We start from the raw sequence: 20973 nt of genomic DNA, 5'->3' as shown, positions 1-20973 counted from the left end.
GATCTACAATAATGGACAAGATGCTACGTCAAGCAATTCTTTTGATACGTCGGCCAAAATACTTTAACGAATTCTAATAACTCAGCATATCAAATACCAAATATACTTTTTTCCACAAAGATTTATTTTTTGCCTTTTAGTTTACAAATAACATGAGTAGCAATGGCTTAAAGGTTATGCAGATATTACTATCAATCATCTTTAATGTAACAATATTATTCTAACCAAATAATGCGCAACTCATGAGACAGCTGTAAATAGACTATGCTGAACAATTGACAGAAACCAACTTATAAATAAATAAATAAATCATCTTATAAAGCTAAAGTTCATCTTTTGGATCATCAATTGCATTATCTGTCATATTTGATTTTCCATCATGTTTCTGTAAAAGGAATAGTAAAGACAGTAAGATTTTTCCTGTAATATAGATCCATTACATATTAGAATATGAATTTTACTTATTTTAGTTCAGATTTTCCTCCATGATCCTGCCTAAAATTAGTGTAATGTAGCTTTGGGACATGATGTCAGCTGTCACCTCAGAACTGACCAAGAATTTATTTCTCCCTTTCCCTCCAGGATGGCTGTTACCTCTTTCTGCCTTGCGCATCTGAATGCACAGATTCAGAAAGACAGCATGCCCCTAGCTGCTGCTCAATGTTTTGTTTACTTGTGCCTGTGGTCCTTCCAATTCCTAGAGCTACCATGAAGAAGCTAGTACTAGCAATGGTTCTGAGATGCTCAGGATGTTCCAAAGTGTTTTGCAGTTAATGAAGTCCTTTCAGACTGTAGTCACTGTTGTAATGTAAGAAATGCAACAATTTGTGCGCTTTGAAGTCCACAAGCAACAGCCAGAATAGTGACTAGATTCAGTTTAGGAGATAACACGGTGTGGAGCTGGATGAATACAGCAGGCCAAGCAGCATCAGAGGAGCAGGAAAGATTCGCATTTTGGGTCGGAACCCTTCTTCACAAAAAATTCAGTTTAGGAGTTTGGTTGAAAGATAAATATTTGTTTGGATATTGAGGAAAATTCCCAACTTTTCCATCAAACAGTCCTATGGAGTCTGTTCCAATCATCTCAGAGGGCAAATGGGGCAAGAGCTTAAAGATTTTCATAAAATATGGAATGTCCAAGGACATACAGTGTAGGCAGATTAGCCATGCTGAACTGCTTCATAGTGTCCAGGGAGGTGTTGGCTATGTGGATTAGCCATGGGAAATGTGGGGTCGTCAGATGCTCTTCAGAGGGTTGGTGCAGACTTGATGGACCAAATGGCCTTTTTCCACACTGTAGATTCGATGAGAGCAGCTGAATCTGTACCATTTCCTCAATCCTGAGTTGCTCAAGTCTTTGGTGTGGAACTTGAATTCACTACCTTGACATGGAAACTTTTTTTTAAATGAGCTAACTGAATTAATTAAAATGATAGAAAGCCAGTTGTGTAAACATATATGTTATATAGATCATTTTTTACTATATTATGAGGCAGTATATTGGTAACACGTAAGCAAGATATTTTAGATAGTGGAGATCGGAAATAAAAATCAGAAAAGTTCTGGAGAAGCGCAGCAGGGTCTGGCAGTATCTGTGGAGAGAGACACAGGACTAACTTTGAGTGCAAAGTGACAAATCATTCTTTTAAGAAGTCATATTGGAGTCAATGTTAACTTCTGTTTTCTCTCCATGGACAATGCCAAACTCTGTTGAGTCTCTCCAGAATGTTTTTTTTTGCTAATATATGTCTATCTTTCCACTATAAGCACTGTTAAATAAAATGAACTGTTGCTGGCATAGTTGAAATCCTTACCTTTGATTTTCCTTGTTTATCCAAAAATTTAGAAAATGCGTTTAGAGTTTGAGCGCTAGTGTAGTGTACAATCTATGTGAAAGTAAGTGTTAAATATTAGCTTTGTAATGAAAGCAAAAATTTGGAAAACAAAGGATCCTAAAGATAACAAACCTTTCTATCTGATCCAGGGGGGAAATACTTGACACTTGGATACTCTTCAATTATAACCGAATCAATGTCATTCGCAGTGATGTCTACCTTAGCAATAACAATATTTTCAGAGTCCTTATATTTCTCACCCAGTTGATCCCAGATAGAATTAATGTGTTTGCATCTCTCTGACCATGGTGCGCCTTTAAGGTAGAAAAAGAATGTTATTAAGTTAAATTATGTTACAAGATGGAGAAGAAGAGATGTTTTAGTAATGCAATTTCTATTGGTTTTACTTTCTACCGGTTGCAGAAATAGTTTCCTGAACATGGAATACAGTAGAATGATGCTGATTAGTCTCTATGGTTCAGTTGGTCAACATAATACATAAGTAAACTACACTGCAGGAAGATCTTGGTCTGTACTGAGTTTGCTAATCTCAAGTAGGTTGCTAACACTATTCAATAATTCACTGGAAGTCCACGTCTGAGAGTTGTGAGGGAGGACAGCATGTGGCTTTGACTCGCGAAATCAATTATTCTGTCAGCCTGTATCGAACATATTTTTGGCTGATGTTCTGGGTGGCTACTGTTACCAATGAGAAGTTAGTATCATAGGAGAGAAAGAGAGAAAACCAATGAGAATGAAGGAAAAAAGATTGCTTATCAGGGTCTTGAAACCAGGAATTCCTGGACTAACTATGTGTGTATTCAGGTGGGAAAAAAAATTCAGCTTGACCAGGAGCTCAAAATTGGGATTAGCGGATTGTTTGCCTTTCCATTAACTTTAAATATTTGTAATGGATGGCTGATTTATCACCATTGTTTTATACCACGGTGCATCAAAGTGGAGATGGGACATATCAATGAATCAGTTTAATGTACTGTCACTAACTGTGTCTCGACGGTGTTTATATTCAGCTGTCAATCACTTTGGTGCTGCTTTCTGACAGAATAGCAATACTACATAGACACAACTAGTTCTTAAAATTACTTACAAAATAGCACGAAGACACTCTTTGAGGTATTGAATACAAATTCATCAAAGTTTGATCCAACTAGTACTTTGACAGGATTCTTGTTCCAATCTTCTGGAAGATCTTCGCTGTACTGTTGAGGCTGATAAATAAAGTAACATTATCATGGACTAGCTCTCTCATAATTCAATGCTGCATAAAGGTTAGAAACTCCCTTCATTCTCTCCTGATCACTCATATTTGAGGTTGTAGAAAATAGAAGACAACCTCACGACTCTCCTGTGGCACTCTTTACAGAGTATCCAAACTGGATCAAAGGAAGTGGATTGGAGGTGACTTCCCCTTTTAGTCAGATCAACACCCATACTCCTGAGGGAAGGAGGTAAGCTCACAAAGTTTGGGAATCATTGTAAATTTCTCCCTCATCTGAGGAAATTTTCTAACTTGCTCGATAAGCTTTCACAAAGTCATCATAATGCATTAAATTATTTTTATTTTAGTGTTTGTTCAATGCAATGCTTGGAACATACATGTTTATTCAATATGTTATCTGGAAGTGCAAGTTGAAGTCATGAATAACTAATCTAAAAGCAGCCAGTTAACTTTCCGGGCATGTTCTCACAATGATGTCCTAGAGAGCAAATCAGAGTTGAAATTCATTGGCTGGAGATTGATATGCGTTCACACGTTCAGATAGGGTGCAACAAGTGTCAGGCTAGGAAAGATACCATGTCAAGATGAGAAATGAGAAGGACGATTCATAAACATCAACTGCCATGCTGCGAAGACTTGTATGAAGTCTTCTTTTTGTTAATTGAAGCCCAAGAATATTGGCATATCTAAGTATGTTTTGTTTTCTGGAGAGAAAGCTTTTTTTTGAGAGATGAATTTCCTAAATGACCAATGGAAATAAATTAAGAACAAGTTTTCACTTTTCTAAATTCTTTTTGTTTGGTTGTTGGCATTTCTGGCTGGCCAGCTTTTAATGCTAATCCCTAGTTGCCATAGAGAAGGTGGTGGTGAGCTGTCTTCTTGAACTGCTGCTGTTCCCCTGCTGTAGGTGCTTCAACAATGCCCTTAGGGAGGGAATTCCTGGATTTTGATCGAGTGACTTTGAAGTAATGATGATATATTTCTAAGCCAGGTTGGCTTGGAGGGGTACTTGTAGGTGCCAATGTTCCCATGTATCTGCTTCCTTAGCCTTCGAGGTGAAAATGGTTGTGTGTTCGGAAGGTGGTGTCTGAGGATCTTAGGTGAATTTTTGCAGTGCATCTTTAAGACAGTACACATTGCTGCTACTAAGCATCAAAGGTGGAGGGAGTGGACATTCATAGCTGTGGTGCCAATCAAGCAGCTGCTTTGCCCTGGATGGTGTCAAGCTTCTTGAGTGTTATTCGAGCTGCCCTCATCTAGGCAAGTGGAGAGTATTCTTTCACACTCCTGACTTGTGTCTTGTAGATGGTGTACAGGCTTTGCAGCGTTAGGAAGTGAGTTACTTGCTGCAGTTTCTTGGCCCTCACCTGCACTTGTAGCCACTGTTTATGTGGTGAGCCCAGTCGAGTTTCTGATCAACGGTAACCACCAGGATGTTGACAGTGGGGTATTCAGTGATGGTAACACCATTGAATGTCAGGGAGGTGGTTGGAGTGTCTCTTATTGGTGATGATATAGCTTTGGTGGATTTCTGCAGTGCATCTTGTAGGTAATACACATTGTTGCTACAGATCATCAGTGATAGAGGGAGTGGAAGCTTGTGGATATGGTGTCAATCAAGCAGACTGCTTTGTGCTAGATGGTGTCAAGCTTCATGAGTTTTGGTGGATCTGCACATATCCAGGCAAAGTAAGGAGTATTTCTTCACACTCCCAACTAATGCCTTTTAGATGATGCACAGGTTTTGTGGAATCAGGGGGTGGGTTAATGGCGTTTTTAAAACATATAACGTAAAAAACAAATTTAAATCAGCATTGATCAATTATTTGTTAACTAGCAACTGATACAAACAAAATAAAAGTATGTTTTGAATTAATTAACTTGCAGAACGTAAATATGGGAGGGTAGGAGGGGTGTTCAGGAGGATGGGATGTGTTGGAGGCGGGAGAAGGAGTCAGTCGGTGGACGGTTAGGTTCACCGTTAAAGAAGTAAGCGCGGAGGTGGAGGTGGCGGAAAAACTGTTCAACATCCAAGCGTGAGTGGTATTTGTTGATGTTAGGGTGCAGGGGGACTAAGGTGAGACCTTTACTGAGGATGACCGCCCCATCTCCTACCAATCTTGTAATTTTGCCTTACTTCTGGTAGATATAAAATTAAAGCATCAGTCACATAGCCACACTCTCCAGCAGATGTTCAACTACCTCTGCCAAACCAGGATGAAACCTCAGATGTCCTTCAGCAATTATTCCACAGGCTCCAGGTTTTTGCAATTACAACTATCACCAGAAAGGTACACTTTGATTAATCCTTTTCTTCTTCAGTTCAGAATTCCAGAGATTCCAGTATTCAACCCCTTTAAATGGTTGTGTTGGCTTTGCTAAAGCTGTTTCTGTTACAAACAGCTCTACTGCTCATTACCGTTTCTTATGGAACAGACAAAGCTAGATCCTGGGGGAGTATCAATTTTCTTCGTACCTGTGTCTCAGTACCAGCTGTTTTTTGCTTAGTGCATTATTGTAAATGGCGCTAAAACCAAAACTCAATGAGTTTCCAGTTGGATTTTCCAGTTTCCAGTTGGGTAAGAGGGGGTGAGAGGTTGAGGCGATTGATGTCCCAATAGCAGTTGGAGATGAAGAGGTCGAGGGAGGGTAGGAGGGGTGTCCAGGAGGAGGGGATGTGTTGGAGGCAGGAGAAGGAGTCAGTCGGGGGAGGGTCAGGTTCGCGGTTAAAGAAGTAAGCACAGAGGTGGAGGTGGCGGGAAAACTGTTCAACATCCAAGCGTGAGTGGTATTCGTTGATGTTAGGGTGCAGGGGGACTAAGGTGAGCCCTTTACTGAGGATGATCACCCCATCTCCTACCAACTAGCCTCATCCCACCCCCTTGACCTCTCTGTCCTCCCTGGACTGACATCCCCCCTCCCTAACTCCCCACCTACACTCACCTTTACTGGCTCCATCCCCACCTCTTTGACCTGTCTGTCTCCTGCCCACCTATCTTCTCCTTCATCCATCGTCTATCTACCTCCCCCACCTCTCTATTTTTTTCATAACCCCCTCCCCTCCCCCATTTCTGAAGAAGGGTCTAGGAACAAAACGTCAGCTTTCCTGCTCCTCTGATGCTGCTTGGCCTGCTGTGTCTATCCAGCCCTACACCTTGTTATCTCAGATTCTCCAGCATCTGCAGTTCCTGCTGTCTCTGCAGTATCACATTCTTGTTTCTATTTCACAGCACACCAATAACACCAGTCAATCGCCTACCTGTGGAGCATCTCTGACAACATGCAAGGTTTGGAACTGCTGTGCTCTACCTCTGCATCACTGAAAGTTCATTGATGGGAGGTATGTGATGTCCTGAACCAGATTTATAACCTCTTTTCAGGAACTAGCCATTCTATCATCACCTGGGAGCAGGTGAAAATCTGTGGTTTTCCTTAAAATAATCATTTTCACAATAAAACTATACATTTGTGTATAATTTTGTGTCAATGGTTCTGGTTATTTAGCTATTCAATGTGAGTTTTCAATTTTTGATGAGCACGTCGTGATGTCTGAAGTGGCCACATGAATTTGGTTGGTGGAATGTAATTATTTGTGTTAAAGCTGCCAGGATCTCACATCAAATCCTGACACTGATACATTCAGCAGCACGTCAACATCAGCTCTCTGTGACATCAATAATGCAGCAATAAATTCCAGGCTGATGCTCTATGCGAAATCTCTTGTCATTGCCTAGAAGAAACCTGTTCTGTGCAGCTGCCAATTACAAGCTCATTCACACTAAGTCCGATTCTTAATGTGCATTAACCCACATTTTCTTACCCCAAAGGAAGTCTAGGAGCATGAGAAAATAATGTACTTCATTAGTGGAACGAGACCTATGTTTTCTGGAGTTCAGAAGTATGAGAGGTGGACTAATTTCAAGATGTATAATTCCTAAGGAGTTAACAAGGTAGATACTTTCATCCCTGAAAGTTGCCACCCAGGTTGATCATGCTGCTAAGAAGGCTTATGGTGTGTTAGGTTTTATTGGTAGAGGGATTGAGTTCTGGAGCTGTGATGTCATGCTGCAACTGTACAAAACGCTAGTGCGGCCTCATTTGGAATATTGTGTGCAGTTCTGGTCGCCCTATTACAGGAAGGATGTGGAAGCATTGGAAAAGGTGCAGAGGAGATTTACCAGGATGTTGCCTGGTCTGGAGCGCAGTCCCTATGAAGAAAGGCTGAGGGACTTGGGCCTGTACTCATTGGAGAGAAGGAGGCTAATTTTGGGATTTAATAGAGACATAAAAGATGATCAGAGAGTTAGATAGGGTGGATAGTGAGAGTCTTTTTCCGATGATGATGACTTCAACTTGTACAAGGGGGCATAGCTACAAATTGAGGGGTGATACATTTAAGACATGTCAGAGGTAGGTTCTTTACTCAGAGAGTGGTAAGGGCGTGGAACGCCCTGACTGCAATGTAGCTAACTCAGCCACATTAGGGGCATTTAAACAGTCCTTGGATAAGCAGATGGATGATGATGGGATAGTGTAGGGGGAGGGGCTTAGATTAGTTCACAGGTCGGCGCAACATCGAGGGCCGAAGGGCCTGTTCTGTGCTGGATTGTTCTATGTTCTATGTTCTATCAGTAATGCAGTAAAGCACTTCCAAACATTCACACTTAGCCACAAGCATAGATTAGATCAAAGTAGCCCATTTTAGTGTTAAATTTGAAGAGCTGAATGGATATAATATTTAAGGAGGGGCAAAGTTCCTTTAAGCTAATATATGTACTTTTGACTAAGAGTACTTCACAGATTCGCTGTCAGTACCATTTAATCATATGATACCTTTTCCTTCCCATTCAGGTAATCCTGGCAGAATTTTTTCACACTCTCAGTTGTGACTTGGTCTGCTCGCATTCTGTATCTCACATCCTCTGTTGTATTAATCAGGCAAACAGCAGGTACGTCCATGTCCCGAATCTGGAAAAACTCTCTCAAGCGGCCATTCATACTTTCGTCAGTGTCAACCAAAATAAAGATTATCTGAGAAGTTTAGCAAAGAAAAACTTGAAAAACAAGAAAAATATCATAGGAATATGCTATTATTTAAAATAAGAAAATAAGCTTTTATTTGCAAATTAAGATTGCCTCACTTAGTTCATGTTAAAAATACAAAATTGTACGTCCAGTTAATGACAAGGAAAGTTCTGATTAAAAAAGATATGTAGGTATTGCTTTATTGTATCATATAAACTAATTGAGTTCATATTCTGGTATTTAATTAGGATGCACTATTCAAGCATTATAGAATAGCTTATATCGTTATTCATATCGCTTTTTGGTTCTAATTGTAATACATGATTGAAATTTGTCAAGTAGTCCCATAATTTTCATTTGATAGAGGGAAAAAATGTTAGTGCCACACCAAATGTTAAAATAGCAGGGATGTCACTCCTACAAGTATTTCTGATCAATGTATGGCATGAAATAAAGCAGGTGTAGATTTTCTTTCATTAATTTGCTCAGAATGTTATTACACAGCTCAAGATAAGTGGGACTTGAACATAGACCTCCTAGCTCAGAGGTAGGGACATTACCAAAGTTCAATCAGTGTTCCATAATCCAAATGCATCTTAATTGAGATACTTTATCTTAATCAGTATAATCCTTTAATTGCTTTGGATTTAATTGAGCCAAGCCCACTTTAACGTTAATAAGATTACAAATTGATGAATCTGTTCAAGTGTGATTTAACAAGAATAGATTAAGTAAGGAATATTCATCACGTCTTGTTTCAAAGCTGGATCACAAGATCTCACAAAAGCTAGATCTTGTTTCAAAGCTAGATGACTTTTGGAGCTCTAATCTAAGCTTGCAGATAAAATATTATATTTGGTAGGAGATTGCATTGCGCTCTTTTTTAGTGAGAGTGTTTGAGGTGTAACTTATTAACTATTTTTAATTGTACTTCTGGATGTAATATGATCCCATTTGGCTGGAAACTTGACTTCAAAGGAAATTTGAGAGAATAAAAATTGAATGTTAATACTAGTGTTATTCCAAGATTAGGATCAGATGAATCTAACCATAGAGAATGGTGTGCATCTAAATATATAAAGATTCAATTCAAAATGTTAAAAAAAAACAGAGGAAGAAGGAAAGCAGGTTGCTACATTAGTGTAATTATGGATAATTCTTATTTAAGTATATATTGTTTCGAACAATACTTCAGGAGTAGTTAGAGGAAAGATAAGTTAAAGTCTTTGTAGATTCAATTTTTATTTGTAACTTCAGCATCTGCTTAATCATGTCATATGTCATTTTGAGTATTTATAGTTGAACATAAATATATATATTCAGCACCTGGAAGCTGTGGTTCGAATTTGATAAAATGTCAATTTAGAGTTTGTACCAGAATACAGGGGTATGATTAATCCAGCACGCAGGATAGAGCTGGTGTTAAGTAATCTTGTACTTCTGTAAATGCAAATTTCAGATTAAATTGTAATTTCCAAGGACTGAATGCATTGAATAAAAAAAACTAAAATTATAAATGCAGAACCGTAATTCCACCCACAGATTTTAAAAATGCTTTATTAATTTGTGTCTTTGTCTCTTTAAGTTATATTTGATAATTAGTGTGAGTAGAGCAGCCAGAGGAGCAAACCTGAGCCCTGAGGTCAGCAGCAGCAGCTTTAAAGTTCTCGTATATCTCATTAAACTCCCTCGCTGTCTTGTCTACAAATAGCAGAAGGTGACTATCAATGCCAACATTAAAGATTTTGCTTGAAGTCTGAAAAATAATTTTTAAATACAGAATCTTTCAAAATTGAATTATTTATAAATAAAAACGCAAACGAAATCATTATTTTTCATTTTCTATTTAAAGCAGAATTCTATTGCGTTCTGACTTTTGGGGCTCTAATCTAAGGTCAACTTGTGGGCACTGAGAAAAATTTAGATATAGTATGTTCATGATCTCCAAAAATGATTAATTTCCAGTAGGTTTCATCATGAGTCAAAAATCTTTGTGCTGAGAAAGGGCATCAGTCATTTCTACAATTCTGAGGTGATGTCCGACAGGTTATAAACAGCAACAGTATTTTGTAAACAAAAAATTTAGCTGAAACACTCTAATCGCAAATAAGATAATTTAACATTGTTATGAAGAGGTGTTTTAGGGCCTAGCCTCTCCCATGTCCTAGCACCTACCTCACACATCAAGCCTTGTTACCACATAGCCTACCATTGCACACCACCCCGTTGTTAGTCACTAATAGTCCCCATTAACAACTCTTCACCCTCCCAGCCTAAACTTTCTCATCTCTTTGTCTGTTCAACAGCTCTTCTCTCTCTTTAGGCTCTGTCCTGTCGTTTACTCTCTACCCCATCCGCCTCCACCTTTTTCTGCATTTAAACCGATGCTTTCCCAGCCACCATCAGTTCCGAGGAAGGGTCACCAGACCAGAAATGTTAACTCTGTTTATTCCTTCTCAGATGCTGCCATTTCTGCAGAGCTTTTTCAGCAAATCTGTTTTTGTACAGAGAAATATTGCTAGGTTAAGTAAGTGGGCTAAACATTGGCAAATGGAGTATAGTGTGGGAAACTATGAACTTGTTCATTTTGGAAGGGAGAAACTGCAGAAATCTGCAATACAAAAGGACTTGGCGTATTCGTGCTTGAAACACAGAAAACTAGCACCCAGGTACAGCAGGTGTTCCGAAGGATTAATCAAATTTTTAGCCCTTATTTCAAGAGCACTGGAGTACAAAAGTAATGATGTTTTCATGCAATTGTGCAAGGTGCTGGTGAGGCCACATCTGGAACTGGGCTGGAAAGTGTTTGCAGAGGCCCATTAATAATGAAACCAGTTGCCCCTATTGTTAAGCACAAGCCAGCTTTAGAGCTGGGCAAAGCTGAGAAAAAGAAGACCTATAAAGAGAAAGAGCAGATACAGTGATCAGTTTTTGTCCACTTACTTAAGGAACTATGTCATTTCGTTGGACGCAGTTCAGAGAAGGTTCACCGGGATGAACCCTAGTGTGGAGGGATTGTCTATAAGCAAAGTCTAAAAAGGTTGGCACTCTACTCCCTAGAGTTTAGAAGAATGACAGGTGATCTCATTGAACATATAGCATTCTTAAGAGGCTTGACAGGATAAATGCTGAGAGTATGTTTCCACTCATGGCAGATTCTAAAACTAGAGAACATCATCTCAGAATAAAGGGGCACCAATTTAATACTGAGATGAAGAGGAATTTCTTCTCTCAGAGCATTGACTTTGGATCTCTTTGCCATATAGAGCTATGAGGAAAGGGTCCTCATGTACATTTTAAGGTTGAAATAGATAAATTCTTGAGGAGTCAGGGTATCAAGGGTTATGGAGAAATTCATGAAAGTGGGTATGAAGAAAGTCGGATCAGGCATGACCCTATTGAATTGGGGGGTAGGCTTGAGGGGCCAAACAGACTATTCCTATTTCTTATTGTCTTATCAACACAGAGTTGGCATAGGGGATTTAAAGGCCTAATGGGATAATGGTGCACATGGGGTATAAAAAGCTGTGGGAAATTGGTAGATTGGCATAGGAGGTAAGAGAGGCCAATAGGATGATATCGGGCAAAAAGAACCTGAGGGGTAACTTTTTCACATGGTGAGTGATGTATGTATAGTGGTCTGATTCCCAATCTAGCATCTCTCTCCCCTGAACCAAAAACCAGAAAAGCAGGTAGCTATTTGTAAGGTTGGTTTGGATTGATTCTATGTCCCAGATCTGGGAATGAAATACTTATAAAATAAAATAATCATGACACCCCCTCCCGAATAAATCAGCATCTGAAAACAGGTTGAAATTGTTAATTATAATTCATTAAAGTAGAAACATTCCGAATTTACCATTTGGTTATACTCTGTGACTAAACTCAACTCATTGACTTTGATGAACTTGGTAAGATCGTCTTTCTCCAGACTACTGCCATTTGCAATTTTGAAGTCCAAACGTTCTTCTTCAAACTATAATGCAGAGAAACAGATACACATTACTCATCATCTTCACTTCTACAACAGGATTAAGGATGCTGATAACCTGTCCTACACATATGTATGCTCTCCCACACATTAGAACACATAAAAATGTCACCTTTCTTTTAGCTGAAGATGGTGTAATTCTACATAAGACTGTACAGCAAACACAGAAGGCTGTGGAGGCTGGGTCACTGAGTACTTTCAAACAAGACATTGATAAATGTTTAGATCTTGAAGGGTCAAGTTGTATGGAGTAAAAGCAGGAAAATGCCATTGAGCTAGAGGATCAACTATGATCTTATTGGTGAAGCAGTCTCCAAGGTCCAGATGGCCTACTTCTGTTCCTTCTTTCTGTATTTCTAAAGTTTTATGTTTTGTTTTCTTCTCAACCTTTCTGAGAATATCTGATCAAGGAGGTCAGAAGACTTGCAATTATCAGAAGTACAATTTCAGGTTGCACCGATTCACAATACTGGTGGTATAAGCATATTTTCAGTGATGCTGTGCTAAATGGTGGAGTAACATCAGCAGCTGTTTGTACCAGTTCCAAATGTTCAGCCTGCATTCCAAGGTTTGCAGGATACTAATTAAAATATTACATTATCAGTGCCAGTCAGAGACTAAACAGCACAGTATCTTTAGAAGTTACAAATGTATCCATTGACATTTGTTACCTACCTTTCTGAACAGAATTATTGTGTCTGTAGAGATGCCATATTTGACAAAATGCTTTGTGCTATTTGTGACACCAAATGGAAGATCAGGAATGTCTTTTGCAGTTTCATAAAAAGTTTTAGTGCTATTTCCTTTAAGATCCTGTTAAGAAACAACGTTAGCTCAATATTGTTAACGAAAAGGCATCTGATCAGAGTAACGAGGAAAATCTGTTACCAAAGCTGAAAAATTGCAAAAATAATTTCCTTTTAATCACACCAATTATATGATACGGATATATGTGTAACATTAAATAAACTACTTTTGAATGTAAAGTAGAGTTGCCAAATTCTTTTATTACCATTGCAATAATTGTGAGTGTTCCTGGCAAGTTCAGTATTTGTTGCCTATCAGTTATATTCTTGAACTGCTGCTGTCCGTATGGTGTATATACATCCACACTGCTCTCAGGAAAGGAGTTCAGGATTTTGACCTAGCACCAGTGAAGGAACAATTATGTGATTATTTTCCCTTTTCACTAAGATCCCAAATGTCCTCTAGATGGCTATTTGCTCATATTGTCTCCATCTTGTATTTCCACAATGGAAACAAAATGTTGTGATAGTTAAACTGGCCCAGTCGAGTTTAAACAGTGGAAGATATTCATAGACCTGGCACAGCGATTTCTGGGCTATTATGTTACAGTATTAAACATCCTGCTTCAAACATAAGTGGAACGTTCTCTGAAATCTCTCAAACCCAAGTATATACTCAGAAATAGAAATACCCCAAATGTAGTTCTAATTATGGAGGTGAATGCAGTAACATTTTACAGACAGACTTGATGCACCACCAGTGAAATTAGACTTCTTTAACTTGATGGAAGATTTTTTTTTAACGTTAGTATGTGCTCTTTTGGGCAAAGCCCAAAAATTTCCATAACACCTAAAGTCGCTCATAGGAACTTAGGAGTAGAGAAAACAATTCATCTCCTTGAGACTGCCCAACCATTCAGTGACATCAGGGCTGATTGGTACCTCAATTCTATATCTCTACATGTATTCTATATCCTTTTCTACCCTTACTTATCAAAAACCAATTGACATAATTTTTGAAAACCCTAATTGCCCCAGAGTGTAATGGTTTAAGGGAGAAAATTCCAAACTTGTACAACTTTTTCTGTTGTCAGGTGTCTGTGTTCCTATACAGTCTAATTGTTTCTCTCCCCTCATTCTTGATTCCTTCATCAGAGTAATTGTTTAGTTTGCAGTTATCAGGCCAAGTGAACTTTGGCAATGAAACCAGTTTTTAACAATTCACCACTAAATAAAATGTAGAAGTCTTTTGTTTATCAACTGAAAAATAAAATTGATTGTAATACCCCATATAAACTCTGAATTCGTTTTTATTTGGTCCTTTTTTTGTTCTGGGGATTGTGGTTGACAGCATATTGTCAGGCTTTGACACTGTGATCTCTCTTACTGACCATAACTTCAGCATGTCAGACACACTCAGCATCAAAATCCTTAAGTTGCAGTCTGTTCACTCAATAATTTGTCATGTGGAACTCACCCACACCCCAACTGAGAGGTGATAACCACAATCTCGAAGTGAAGTTCAAATTCCTTGTTTTTGCATCGTCTTTTGAAACCTCTTAAAAATAGTTATACCTTGCTCAGTTAGGCTAACTGGGATCTTCACAGTGAGGTGATTAACAAGAAGGCTATAGACAGTTGTAGGCACTACTACTCGTGATGGAGATAAAATTCTTGCTAAAAAGATTGCCAAATCTCTCAGTGATTTCATGAGATTAGCAGTGAATATTCTTTCTTTGTTGTTGACCACAAAATCCAAGTCTACAATAGAAAACTAATTCTTATAAACAAATACATCCTCCTTCGTTCCTCTGTCTGCTTTCTTCTTCTTTCTCTTGTCATTTTTTTTCACAGTTTTTAAGTGTTCTCTGTCATGTTTTCCATCACTTGCTCTCAATGTTTTTGAGTTCTTCTCCTGTTTCTGTCTTATTTGCACTTGCCTAGTCCTATGTTTAATGTTATTTCTTTCCATTGATTGTTTGATTTCTTTCTTTTTAATTTATTCACAGAATGTGTGTGCCACGGGCTAAGCCATTCCTAAATGCCCAGGGACAGTTGAGAGTCAACCAGATTGCTATGGGTCCAGAGTCTCATGTAAACCAGTCCAGGTAAGGACAGCAGTTTCCTTCCCCAAATGACATTAGTGAGCCAGTTGGATTTTTCCAACAATCAATAATGGACTCATGGTCATCATTAGACTCTTATTTCGAGATTCTTAACTGAATGTGCCATAATAGGATTCGAACCACGACCTGAGAATATTACCTGGGTAATACAAGTAGGCCATCACCTCCCCCAGAATGCAATATCTTTCAAGAGAAAATTCAAAGCCATTGCTCTTTCTGTCAGTATTTTTTGTTTTCATTCTTTCAATCTTCGAGCCTGCAATTGCCTCCTACCCATGCAGCCCCCAACTTTAAGGGTTAATTTATAATAATTGGGAGTTTCTCAATTCTTCCTCTTGAACCAAAACCTCCTTCAGTGTGTTGAGTCTGGCTCTGGCATGACCCCTATAACGGCATCATGTTTACTTTTCATCTTCCAGGTCAACTACTTGTTTGAGAGAATTTTGTTGTTGTATTAATGATGCAAATAATTTCCTGCAATTCTATTTCATGTACACAAATCACAAATAGATATAAATTTTAGCATTCTGTCATTATTATCAGTGATCTAAAGCGGCATAAGTTACTGCCACATTGCATCAGCTACTCCAGAGAAATTTTCAAGCCATTTTTTTTTGAGGACATTATCTGAATGCATGGTAGGGATGTGAAAATTACACAAAGAGTGTTCAATAATCAGTCTTTTCAAGTTTCAATCAAATAACAGCTACAAATGTACAATAAATATGTAGATACTTTTTAAATGATTAAATAACCTAAAAGAAAAGATAATTATAGCATTCACTTTGACAGTTTCTAATTAAAGGGGTTTACCTTAAAGAAACCTACAACCACTACATCTTCAGAGGCAATAAAGGTTTCAATATGAGTTATATTGAGCAGACGGGTAGCACTTGGACCAATCCTTCTCCTTAACCAGGTAGCAATGGAAGATGCAGAGCTTACTCCTGGAAGAAAAGATTCCAAATTAATTGACATTCATATATAATCTTACAAAGATGAGGAAGTATTCATGCAATTCCAAAGTTTGAAACTAATACTGTATCACATGGCACAGGGTTTTCCAGTTGGATTCCAGTTTCCCAAAGTGATGGGGAATGCTGGGCTGGCTGTTGAGAGGACAGTTTAACTCTGTTGGAGGCTGGAGCTCAGGAGAACAGTGGTCAAATGTGGGCCTGCAATCACTCCCTGCTGACCTAAGTGTATGGTCAATGAAATTTCCCTTCACAATGCAGGCCTACTTTTCTTTTTTCACTTTTTATATCGATTTGTTAGAAAGGTTCCTGAAAGAGCATCTTCAAGTTGAAGTCCCCTCTCAGTCTTTTACTCTTTACAGCAGCCACTGATTGGCACTCCAGCATCGAGATACCACCTACCATCCTTATTTTAACAGGGAATCTGTCTCCATGCCAATTAAGGAGGCAGCATGGTCAAAATCCCAAAGTGTGGTCAGCTTCTGGAGTGGGTGCAGGACTGGGAAACAGAGCCAGCTCCTATTTCCCAGACCCACGATGAAACCCACAGCCTATAGGTTTGTACTAATCTGGAATTGAAGCCTCTAAGCTCATTATAGAACAAAGTTATATTTTATTAATAATTGAATACTGTGTTCCATTTGGGAACATAATCTGAGATTTATTACACAATATACAGAGCATTAGAAGCTTTGAAGAGCATTCCAAATTTGCAGTTAAGATTGGCCATTTAGTCAACCAAGTCTATTTTAGTAGTTATGCTCCAAATGTGTCTCCTCCCACAACTCTTCATGTCACCTTGCCAAGATATCTTTATGTTTCTTTTTATTCTCACGACATTATCTCTCTTACCTATTGTGCTTCCAAGCATCATGAATCAATCATTCCATGTAGGAGCAAGGTTTTTATTCTCAACACTGTCTGGGTAAAGAAGCTCCTCCTGAATTCCTTTTTATATTTGCTAGTGACTCTTTGTTTCTGGGCCCTAGTTTTGAACACCTCGGATAAATCATTAGTTCATTATCTGTATAGACAGGATTACTTATCGATCATGTTATTGATCATTTATTCTCATTCTTTAAGATAGTATTGTTTCTTCATTTTTGAATGTGAGAGTAAAATTTTAAAATGTGTACCCTGATGAATATAAGAGCCCCCATTGCACTATTTGAAGGAGAGCTGGATTGTTTATTGTCACTTTGACCCAGTTTAGAAATATCACCTAAAGCAGTTTAACTATTCATTGCTTAAATTGTGGGATCATACTACTATTGGCTTATTAGCCTCCTTTACAACAGTGAGTACTCAAGACAATGACTCATTGGTGCGGTAAGGTACTATATAAAAAGTAGGTTCATATTTTCCTTGTATTGATGGAGTGCGATGTATTACATATCTTAGGTTAATAGTAAGTCTTCTGTTATTTAGCACAGAATATAAAAGATAGAGAAGGTTTATTGGAGGAATGTCTGAGCATTTGTTCCTCAACAGCAACCTGTACAGTTCAGAGGGTTTTTTCTTTCTCCTCTTATGAAAAGTTTCAGAACTGGATAATCTTGAATTCCAAATTCTTTTGCAAGATCTTTTTCTGTTGAAACATCAACCTTGCTGAGTTTAACCTGTTTTTCACTCTTCAGTTGTACTGCAGCCTTCTCAAATTCTGTCAGCAAAGTAAGTGAAGCCCCAGACAAGGGGGCATCTGCAACACAAGGCAAGAGAAGAACATGAATGATGAAGCATCAACACACAAGTAAAAAGAAAACACTTCCACAATTTGCTGTAAAGTGCAATATACCACATCGTTTCTTGGAGACCGCATTTCACTAATACGTTGAATTCTATACAGGACTTCTTTGTACACATATGAATCATTCCTTTTAAAACATAATTAAGTTACTATAAAGGTTCTTTGAGAGCATTCTTTAGGATATTTCCCCACCAAATCATCGCATCTTTGCAGATAAATTGATTTGTTTCATCAAAGCCAGATCAGCTCTAGCTTTCTCTGTGTGGGCAATATTGAGGTCACAGTGATTGGTTCAGATGATTTCATCCCTCATGAAATATTTCTATGACTAGCAGATTATGTAACAAATTAAAAGAAAACTACATAGCCAGAATGTCAAAAAGTCTTTCCAAAACTAATACTGTTATATTTTATATAACTTCAGAAATTATAGAAATTTGTACAGAAATTAAAACTTGTACAGTAATTTATATAACTTCCTCTCTGATGAAGGGTCTAGGCCTGAAACTGCAGCTTTTGTTGCTCCTGAGATGCTGCTTGGCCTGCTGTGTTCATCCAGCTTCACGCTTTGTTATTTTGGATTGTTTCGCGTCTGCAGTTACCATTATCTCTGTTATATTTTATGATTAGTATGAATTACAACTCAATAATATTACTGTGTTTTCTTTATTCTCATGTGGATTAGCTTCATTAATTTTTGTGCTTTATTTTTTTCTGGTAGAAATATTCACAAGCCCTCTCATTTTGCCAACTGTTTACAATGGTCAGTTGAGTTGTTCCAAAATTACTCATCTCCTGTCCGACACACAGCCCTGATCCTGAAATAGATACCAAGCTAAAGACCAAGGGAAAGCAGAGACTATTGCTGCAATGAAAGACATGTTGCCAAAGCTGTTAGCCCTGTCCTCATCTGGACAAATTCAAGGATACCAAATTTCAAACCATTACTACAGGAAAATTAATCAAATTACCCGGGAAAGGTAAACATCTTGAACATTTGAGCAACAAGTTAAGCAAGCTATTTCATGCAATTATTATGCAATGACCATGTGAATGGTACCTTCCATTAACACCATGCTGATATCAGTCCAAAAGATATTCTGCCAATCACACAATTGAGTAACATTGTGGATAAAATTCACAGCCGTGTGATGTTGCACGTGGAGGCAGAATGTACTGACTGAATCGAGTTGCAGTTTTCTTCGGTTGTACGTAGTAGGCAGAATACAGACTATACTCAATCAGCTCACACTTGCATAAACCAAAAATGGTTGGAGGTGATTTCATGATTGTTCAGTCATTGCCACACATCACTACGCAACTGATTTAACAGACAAAAACAGAAATTGCTAGAAGGGTCCCTTCAGAAGTGTCACTGGACCTAAAATGTTAACTCTGCTTTCTCTCCACAGACGCTGCCAGACCTGCTATGTTGCCTCAGCAATTTCTGACTTTGTTTCTGGATTCTGGTATTTGCAGTTCTTTGTTGTTTTTTAATCAGTTTAAGAAAATCATTTGAGCTTGAGATGTGACTAAAACAGAATTTGCTGGCATAACTCAGCAGGTCCAGCAGCATCTGTACAGAGAAAGCACTGTTAACGTTTCAAGTTCAGCAAATTCAGTTTTGATCAGTCATCAAACTCGAAACATCAACTCTACTTACCCCACACAGATGCTCCCAGACCTGCTAAATTTCTCCAGCAGTTTGTGCTTTTGTTTCTGAACTTCAGCATTCACAATTTTTTGTTTTATTTTTGGGCTTGATATGTGGTTCATTTATGTTTGCTAGAAGCAACATTCAATTCATTCTCTGCAACGAACTGTCAGAGAGCTGGGGATTTTATAGTTCCCTATTGCTCTCAACAAGGCAATACCTCAGTCAATCAGAATCAATCTGCGAATCAGTCAATACCTGCTTCTCCCTTTTAAAGGGAGGAGTGCAAAAGCAATCAAACTAATTCAGACGGCTAATGCACAGCCACCCGCTTCTATACATTTATCTATTTCTTTGGTCCCAGGGTACATATGCTGAGCCAGTGTCTTCCTTCCCTGCAGATTGTCATTTTGATAGGATGCACTAGGATGGGAAGCTGATGACGACAATGAGACTAAACCAGCACCTCATAAACTGTGACGATTTGGAGAAAAATGAAGACGTTATTGATGGAGAGGAACATGAAGGAGATAAGTCTCTCTGTTTTCCAGTTCTCAGGGGTTGAAAATTCCGAAGATCAACAACCCTTTCTGGAAAGAAATTCTCCAGCACCCCCGGCTTATTTTGAAACAGTGTCCCCTGTTTCCAGACTGTCCCAGGAGGGAAATCATCCTTTAAGCAAATACTGTGTCAAGCTTCCAAAACAGTCTTATGTTTTAATAAAATGACTTCTTATTCTTTTAAGGCATGTATCATATTGGTGCTGTTTAGTATCTGTATTGCAGTAAACAATATAGTCAATTGTACAGTGTTGGTATTGCATGATATTAATGCAACAAATTGTATTGAATTACTGTTGGAGTGGACAGAATTGGCACATTCTAAGCACCTGCTGACTGCACTCTGTTGCCATCTTCTGGTCATGAGGCAATGCACTGTAATCCTGTTAGCAATGAATAAAGGGAGGATTCTACTGACCAGCCTGCTCCCTGGAGGGTGGCAGGAATGCAATATAACAAATCACCTTCAAGGCAGTGCCTGTTGTCTTCCCTACGTCCCACTATTATGTTGTTATGGGAAGTGTATAGGATGGGCCGAAGGGCTAAATGTCAGTGGTGATATTTAACAGCTGCATGCGAAAATAGATTGTATAGGATAGGAAAATAGGCTGATAAAGTTAATGATGATATTCGACAAGATGCATGACCTTGAATGAGTCCTGTGGACATTCCTTTATGGGCCTGAGATAACTCCTGCAGCTTGTTTTTCTGTAGCTGTTTTCTGTGCTAGCTGTTTGTTACAATGTGTAGGAGAGAGAGAGAGAGGGAGTTTTGTTCCAAGAATTGGAGTTCACCACGAACTGGGAGCGTGAATGGCGCCAGTAAAAAGCTCAGCCTCTAAACCAGCCATTGATAAGGGGTCCCCGACGATCAGAAGGGCATGGGGCTTATTGATTTTTTCATTCTCTTTCTCATTCTTTTTATTTACTTAATAATCAATTTTTTTGCCTTTTATTATTATTCAATAAATGTTCGCATTTAAGCAAATTGCTGTTGTTGAGCTGTCTCTTAACTACCTTTAAACAAATCCAAAAAGAACCGCTTGGATACACTCGGTGATCCACGACAGGCAGTA

General features: G+C 38.5%; 1 protein-coding gene and 1 long non-coding RNA gene across 6 annotated transcripts in view; one reads left to right on the top strand and one right to left on the bottom strand.

The window, feature by feature from the left end:
• Positions 1 to 357: 357 nt before the first annotated feature.
• The window catches only part of LOC125462143 (protein disulfide-isomerase-like), a 30726-nt gene continuing 10110 nt past the window's right edge, over positions 358 to 20973 (bottom strand). Inside the window, exons 2-10 of one of the 4 annotated variants that reach the window (XM_059654040.1) lie at positions 17433 to 17636; positions 15777 to 15910; positions 12767 to 12904; positions 11960 to 12076; positions 9731 to 9856; positions 7909 to 8106; positions 2944 to 3064; positions 2096 to 2149; positions 358 to 385 (exon numbers count right to left, since the gene is read on the bottom strand). In XM_059654040.1, the coding sequence (XP_059510023.1) occupies positions 378 to 385; positions 2096 to 2149; positions 2944 to 3064; positions 7909 to 8106; positions 9731 to 9856; positions 11960 to 12076; positions 12767 to 12904; positions 15777 to 15910; positions 17433 to 17636 (1100 nt within the window). In that variant the 3' untranslated portion in view covers positions 358 to 377. Of the gene's footprint in view, positions 386 to 1513; positions 1887 to 1967; positions 2150 to 2943; positions 3065 to 7908; positions 8107 to 9730; positions 9857 to 11959; positions 12077 to 12766; positions 12905 to 15776; positions 15911 to 17432; positions 17637 to 20973 lie in introns of those variants that run through there. The other 3 variants (XM_048551748.2, XM_059654039.1, XM_048551744.2) reach the window with 3 other exon arrangements.
• On the top strand, positions 3215 to 20861 carry LOC125462144 (uncharacterized). 2 transcript variants are annotated; one of them, XR_007249608.1, is made up of 5 exons: positions 3215 to 3304; positions 6306 to 6415; positions 7927 to 8024; positions 14847 to 14945; positions 19740 to 20861. It is a non-coding gene; the product is annotated as an uncharacterized LOC125462144 (long non-coding RNA). The 2 variants fall into 2 exon arrangements; XR_007249609.1 differs by lacking the exon at positions 3215 to 3304 and adding an exon at positions 5240 to 5366.

This window comes from Stegostoma tigrinum, chromosome 23 (assembly GCF_030684315.1).
Source record: "Stegostoma tigrinum isolate sSteTig4 chromosome 23, sSteTig4.hap1, whole genome shotgun sequence".
In the NCBI taxonomy this organism is placed as follows: Eukaryota; Metazoa; Chordata; class Chondrichthyes; order Orectolobiformes; family Stegostomatidae; genus Stegostoma; species Stegostoma tigrinum.
Note: the sequence above shows the minus strand (reverse complement) of the source record. Positions and strands in the feature narration are given on the sequence as shown.